Raw genomic sequence first — 7,248 nt, forward strand, 5'->3', positions numbered from 1 at the left:
TCTTTCATGTGAAATTATTGTCATCTTCAAAGTAAAATTACTTCAAAATTGCAGAATCTTTGTGTATAATGGACATCATTTGAAAACCCTAGCATCCTGGAGGTGTTTGGTCTTATGTAGAACGTAGAGACTGCTAGAACATAATTCTGAAGAAAGATGGCAATAGAATTTTTTTTGGGGGGGTGGGGTGTATTTCAAACAACTTCATATCTTGTGGAAAAACAGTAAGCATATTAAACTAGCATTAAAAAAAAATTAATGCTTTTTGGCGAGATTTGGTACTGCTTTGTAGTATGTGGGTGTTTGGCTCCTCTTCACCACGCTCTGTGTATAAACCCCTTTCACGTGGCTGTATCTCAGTGTTTTGTTCAGTGGGAATCAGCTTGTAACCAGGAAGAGGACAGTAGCCCGTCTACAGTCTGACCTCTCATTTCCTGATTGCCAGGGTCTAACAGTAAATTTTGTGTTATGTCAGCAGCTCCTGTTCCCCTCTGGAAACACCCTTGGTGTGGGGGAGCTGCTTGTACTGCAGCAGGGAGAGTTTGGCCATCTCTGTAGTGGTTCAGCTTCTGTATCCCCTTTTACAGTGCTGCAGCTCCGTATCCCAGCAGAGGGTCTTTGCTGATTTAAAAGCTATAAATACAGAAGAGTAGTTAAGTTTGTTTAAAAAAAAAAAAGCTTTAATAGTTAAAATATTAACATTAATTATTCATTTTTCTCTTTCAGATGAGAAACTAGACTTGAACGACAGTAAATGGGAAGATATTCACGTCATCACAGGAGCTCTAAAGATGTTTTTCCGAGAATTGCCAGAGCCGCTCTTCACTTATAATCACTTCAATGACTTTGTCAATGCAATAAGTAAGTCTGGAAAACACACGTGTGCTTTTTGTATAAGCTCTGCTCAATGTGTAAAATTCATGTGATTATTTTGGGCAGTGAAAATGTTTTGATGATGAACATCTCTTAAGTCTTACCTAAACTCGCCTGTCAGTAATGCAAGGGCCGGTCAGGAGGTGGCAGTATTTTATCTCATATTAGCGCTTCAAAACGTTTGCTTTTATTCCCAGTCTGTTAAATTTTATGCTAAAGTTTTAAACAAAAATACTGAATTTTTGTTTCTACGCCTCATCCTTTTGCAGAACAAGAACCAAGGCAGCGTGTCCATGCTGTTAAAGATTTAATCAAACAGTTGCCAAAACCAAATCAGGACACTATGCAGGTACTCTTTAGACACCTGAAGAGGTAAGTAGCAGATAGAAGGAATGGCTTGTATGGCTGATCCTTCCTTGAAGCTAAATAATCCAATTAAAAGTACTAAGTGACTGTTCCAAACTGCATTTTTCTTGCCTATATTGGACTTGATGAAAACAATCAGTCTGTATTTATACAAGCTTGCAGAGCACCAAACTTTAGGCAGTCTGTGTCCTAGTTGTGATGTTTACTGCCAAGCCCTTATGGTCGAGGGATTGTGAGAGGATCAGGAATAGCATTTGAAGACAAAACTTTTCTATAGAGAGGGGAATCTCAGCAGCTGTATGTCCTAAAAATGAGACTACTCGTTAAATAAATGTGAATAGTCATTTGCTTTAGACTGCATCTTTTTCCTGTCATCCTATTACTCTAATACTGATAAGTCTCTTTTTGTGTGTTTTTTTTTCCTCTTTCAGAGTTGTAGAAAATGGAGAAAAGAACCGAATGACTTATCAAAGCGTAGCAATAGTTTTTGGTCCAACATTATTAAAACCAGAGAAAGAGACTGGTAACATAGCAGTCCACACAGTATACCAGAATCAGATTGTAGAATTAATTCTACTGGAATTGAATTCCATCTTTGGACGCTGACATTTTTCTTGGAGTAGAAACTGGAAGTGATGGGCTGGCAGCAGTGCTCCATCAGAAGGAAAATCTCTCGCTGTATGTGATGGATTATGTTTGTGGACCAAGCAGCAACTTGTTTTTTGCACTTTTGGGGAGGGGAGAAACAGGAGAAATGTTTGACCACTTTAATGAGAATTAAAGACAACACTTTGGATTTCTTTGAAAAGTTCAATGTAAAAAGTGAATTGAAAAGTTTATAGTTTGCCTTTTTTTAAGTAGTATTGGAAAAATGTAATATAGGTTCGTACACTGGATTTCTTGGAGAGTAAAGCTATTAATCTCAAACTGGATAATCTGGAATTTAATCTTAAAATTCTTCCACTTGATAGGGAAAACCAATTGATATGGAAAAATTCAGTGAAGTTACATCTTAAGCTTGTGTATTACAGCCTACTCAGATCTGTATGACACTTTTCCAAGGGGTTTCTGCATGCAGTGACTGTCTTAAACTTGTGCTAACAGTTTGGTTTAGTTACTCAGATCTAATTCCTCACTTGGTACCTCCTTTTTTTTTTTCTTCCCCTTTTTCTTTTTTTTTTTCCTGTCTTTTTTTTTTTTTTCCTCCCCAGCAACCATTCTGGAATTTCTTAGTTGCTTTATAGAACAGCACACTATTTCAAACACTGAACGTGTAAGACTATCCAGCAATGGATATTTGTCTTGTGGCATAATAGAAGTCATATTTAATAAACATATTCATTTTTTCAGGGTATTTCCAGAGCTAAGTTTTGTGTTATACCGATTTAAAGCTAAAATCCTAAGTAAATACCAACTGTAACATTGTATTGAGTACTTGGTATGATGCTGTGGTAGTGGAAGTTTCTTGATGTAAATACAGGCTGTCCTTTTGATTCTTGTATATAATTCAGTTCCTGTATAGTTAAGAACACTTTAGTCACACATTTCTAATCCTGGGTAGATTAGCTACAGTAGCAGAATGTTTCCAGTGGAGGTCTGGGTTTCAGCAGGGAAACAGGTTATGGGGAGGGAGGGGGGACCTAACTGTGTGCACTTTTAGATGTTAATTACATTTGCGGGCAAATAACTGTAATGCAAATGGTACCGGAGAAATACTGAGTGTGCTTGCTAAATTGTTAATGCACTACAAGAGGAGCCTTTTAGGTTATTTAATATGTACAGGATACATTAGAAAAATGTATTATGAATTCTAACATCAACAAATAGTGAAACTCATGTTTTGATAGATAGATAGATGTTTGATGGAATCCATGATGCTAAATTTAAGATTTTCTTTTTACATTAATGTAGAATAATTTGTAAAATTGGTTTTGAAAGATTTTGTTACAGGGAGCATGGTCTGCTGAAGATTTTTTTAAATGTATTTTTCTAGACTAACTGCTGTATCTGACATATTGTTATGTCTAACCTGAATAAAGAAAACTGTTAGTTCTTTTAGAGTTTGCCATTCCCGCTCCAGACAACCTGAACCCCCTTTAAACAGTAAGACAGATGTATCTTACCACTTAGCATGGAAGCTACTCGTGGCAAGGAGTTGTCACGCTGGATTAAAAGGTGAATGCTTACTTTATAACCCAACAGTTTTAGGAACTTTCCCAGTCCCTTTTATTAACAACTTAAGTTCTGACATAAGGTTCAGAGAGGGCAGAAGTAATTTATGGATATAAATTTGTGTTCTTTAAAACATACCCCAGTTCACTTGGAACCTACTATTGGGACAGCAGATCCATTGGGGAAATAACCATGTTCCACCTTTGATCTGTTGTCCACGTTTCCTGGCCCAGCTCTGTCTCCCAGCGCAGGGGACGCGTGGTGAAGGGCTGAGGTGTGCTGGGATGAATGGTACGAGAAATTAATCAGTAGGGCTTGCATGAAGAGTCTTTGGAGATAAAAGAGAAGATGAGTTACCTTGTGGCTTTCTCACTGTCTTCTTGTGGTAATGGTGTAGTCTTGTGGTTTGCAAAGCGACCTGGGTGAGAATGGTGAGAGCTGCCTCTCGGCGTTGTGCTCGCAGCTCCCGCCAGGCTGGCGGAGCGCCGCGGTGCCGAGCGGCAGCCGTGTCCCAAGCTGCTAGAAAATAGCAACGAAGTTGGAATCTCTTGCTATAGATTATTCAAATCCCAACTTCAGCTGTAAAATAAAGAAGAATTCCCACTGCTAAACGAGAGGGCTTATCCGCAGGTCACCTTTTCTGTATGAGTGTTATGTTTTTCAGAGAAAGAATGCCTTTTTAAAACAATTTGATAATGAGGATGTCACACTTCTCCTTGTATTCCCCCCAAATAAAGCATTTTGTTATTACAATATATAGTATGGTTTTGTGCGGTGACATTGTCACATTTTAATGTTCTCAGTTTTGGTTTGGGGAGGGTATTCTTTTTATATGAAAGAGGTGTTGCTAAACACTTGAAGTGGTCAGGAACAGGAGGCTGTCCAAGCTGATGTTGTGCTTGTCGTGACCAACTTGAAACTGTGTCAGCACATTGGGTTTCTCCACTGCTTTAAATACCTTGTCTTGTTCTTGCAGTTAGCTTTTTTTAAAAAAATAAAAAAAATCAAAACTAGAATTTTGCACAAACACAGAAGGGGAAAGCTATTTATATTGCATGAAGCATAATTAAATTTATATATTCTTCAGTTTGGGCTTTAAATTGGATTTGGTTCTGGTTTAAAATCAATTTAAAGACTGAATATAAATTTTGCAACCGTAACCTCTCAAAGATACTGGAGGTCCAATGTTATGTGTCTGTGCCAGCTGAAATTTTGTTCCAGCCCTGGAGCTGTGTTTAGCTCTATAGTTCAGCTACGCGGCGTGAGCACCAAGCTTGATCTGTACCAGCTACGGGGCTTCTTCACTTTCCAGCTGGAGAGACAAGTGGATGCACAAAAAGATAAGGTAAATACACACAGTCATTTCACGTACACTAATTTTTAAAAATCAGAGCTGCATGTAAATGAAGCTTCTTGCCCAGAGTCTCCTCCCTGTCTTCCCAGGAGCCAGGATAAATTCCCTTTGTGCTGAACCCATTGTATCCCAGCAAGTGCATCCTCGACGGCAGCGTGGGAGGGAAGGGAGTTTGTGGGTAATGCAGTATCAGTTTATTCCTATGCGGAGCCCTGACTTCTCCTTAAAGGGATGAGCTTTATTTAGCCCCAAAGTAATGATATTTTCAGAATCAATTGGTTAATTCATAAGCCATAACGTAAACCAAGCACAGTGGGGCATTCTGCTGGGCGAAGGGGGAGGTACAGCATGTCTAATGAGGCCTCCTGCAACCGCCGGGGAGAGGAGAGCTCCTCTGAAGAATCTTAATTAGCCTCCACAATTGCAAAGTTTTGTGGGCAAGCAGCTGGTAGGATTGGATCAGACCTTTACAAAAGTAGCCCTATGTGATTGTGGGACTTAAATGAACATTTTTTTCCCCCCGCCACAGCATTCTTGTAAACAGAGCACTTGTAAAACAAGATCACACTGTGTAACAAACCAACATGAAAGACATTCAGAGGCGACTTGGCCCCTTGGTCCTTTTTATTGCCTTGAGAATTAAATGGCAGCTCTAACATTAGAGTTTCCTACAGCTTCCCCACATGGATTTGAGTTTGTCAAGGTACTTAGCTACTACTTGCTTTCAAAAGAAGAAATCTGTGGTGCAGTCAGCAAACTCAGAACCGCAACGTGGAACAAGCAGGGGTAGTACTGGGTTTATTTCTGGTATAACCTCATCTTGCAGCCTCTTGCACTGAAATGTAGTTGCCAAGGGCAGGGGAGAGCAGATCCTTGGTGTGGGAATGAGTAAATGCAGGACGCTGAAGGCAGCCAGCCAAGGCAGGTGTGACGGACAAGCAAGACAGCAAAGAAACAGTCACTTAGGAAATCTGCTGCAATCTAGGCCAGAGACATGGACAAAGCCAGGCCCCCAAGGGTGTGCTTTGGTTTTTTACATTTCTTTCCTCTTTTTCTTCTTATCTTCTTTTTCCACTTCATACAATACAGATGAAGGCCTGGCTATGTTTTATAAAGGTGAATTGCTCTGTAAACAGGTGGAGTTCAAGCAATATTGCAAGATGGCAGTGCCTGTCTGTCTCTGGGCTTTTCCAGAGCAGCTTCTATGTGTGAGCTCCTCAGTGAAGAGCTTGTGGCCAGGTTTGCTTGGTGCAAACACCTGAGTGCTCATGAGAGGCAAAAACTATGTTCCTTCAATATAATCCTGAAGACACAACCAGCATCTGTGCAATACAAAAATAAACTTGTCCTCAGTCCTGAGTGCCCCATGTGAGGTCCGAACCTTGTGGCACTGGATCCTGAAGAGCACCCTGTCTATTACAATCTCAGCACACCAGAAGGAAGAAATGTATGAGGCTGGGAAGTAGGAGAGTGCAGAAAAAAAAACAAAAAACAAGCTAAACTACCTTCGCAACCAGTTCAGATTTGCAGGTATGTACAAACCTGCTCAGAAGAGTTTGTTAATTCATAGTGTGAAAGAAACAGCTGTCCTCTAAAAAATTAAATACTGTAATTAAAAGCTGTCATTTTTTATGTCAGGCATTGGAAGATAAATGTTAAGCATTGACCAGCTTGTCTAGTTCATCGTGTGCTGCAGCCAAATGGCTGGAATCAAACCCCTGGCCACTGATGGACCAGTGCTCTCTGCCTCTTCTTTCCCAAGGGGGTGATGCTGAGCTGGGGGTGGTTTGTTGGCTTTCTGCACACCAGTGTCCTGCCCTAGCTACTCAGTTCAGCAAAAGGAGGTACCTAACCTAGAAACAGAACTGATAAACACCTTTTTCCAATAAAATCTTTCCTATGAGCACAGGCTGGGCAGCGCAAAAAGGCTGTTCTGCTGGGCAGTGCCAGCACCGAGCTCGCCTGCCTGCTGCAGGGATGCATGCCCTGAGCATCGTCTGTGGACACTGGCCATGGCAAGGCCCCTGCCAACACACATGGCCTGACCTGCTCAACTTCACAGCTTTCTTCTGTGAAGAAAAATGGAGACATGGTTGTACCAGAGGAAGAGCCTCTCTGGCACTCCCTTAAAGCATTTTGTACAACGAAGGATACCACCATATTTCCCCCTATGAAATAGCTGTTCCATAGCTGGAGTGCTGTTCTCTCGGATACACTAGTCCTGCTGTAAGTTTTCTCTTTGAAGTTTTAAAGATAAGACTTCTTTTCCTATTAATCTCTCCTTTTCCTGCATCCACCCACCTGCTACTCCTGCTGCACTGAAAGTCAATCCGGCTTGGACCATTTGCTTCCTTATTTGTACAAGAGCCTGGATCCCGAGGGCTGGAATGTGCTGTGCTCTGCCCGGGGCGCTGCTTCGCCTGCGGAGGCTGAGGCACGGCCACTCTGCCTCAGACACTTCATTAAAGGCAGTCATCAGCATT

At 41.0% G+C, this 7,248-nt stretch overlaps 1 protein-coding gene across 11 annotated transcripts in view; it reads left to right on the plus strand.

The window, feature by feature from the left end:
• Nucleotides 1-4,166, plus strand: part of ARHGAP12 (Rho GTPase activating protein 12) — a 75,529-nt gene extending 71,363 nt beyond the window's left edge. For 10 of the 11 annotated variants that reach the window (XM_014945036.1, XM_014945037.1, XM_014945038.1 and 7 more), the window contains 3 exons: nt 727-861; nt 1,143-1,245; nt 1,671-4,166. In XM_014945036.1, coding sequence (XP_014800522.1) covers nt 727-861; nt 1,143-1,245; nt 1,671-1,845 — 413 coding nt within the window. In that variant the 3' untranslated portion in view covers nt 1,846-4,166. Of the gene's footprint in view, nt 1-726; nt 862-1,142; nt 1,246-1,670 lie in introns of those variants that run through there. The other variant, XR_001412385.1, reaches the window with a different exon arrangement.
• Nucleotides 4,167-7,248: the final 3,082 nt, after the last annotated feature.

This window comes from Calidris pugnax, unplaced genomic scaffold (assembly GCF_001431845.1).
Source record: "Calidris pugnax isolate Ruff unplaced genomic scaffold, ASM143184v1 scaffold54, whole genome shotgun sequence".
NCBI lineage: Eukaryota > Metazoa > Chordata > Aves > Charadriiformes > Scolopacidae > Calidris > Calidris pugnax.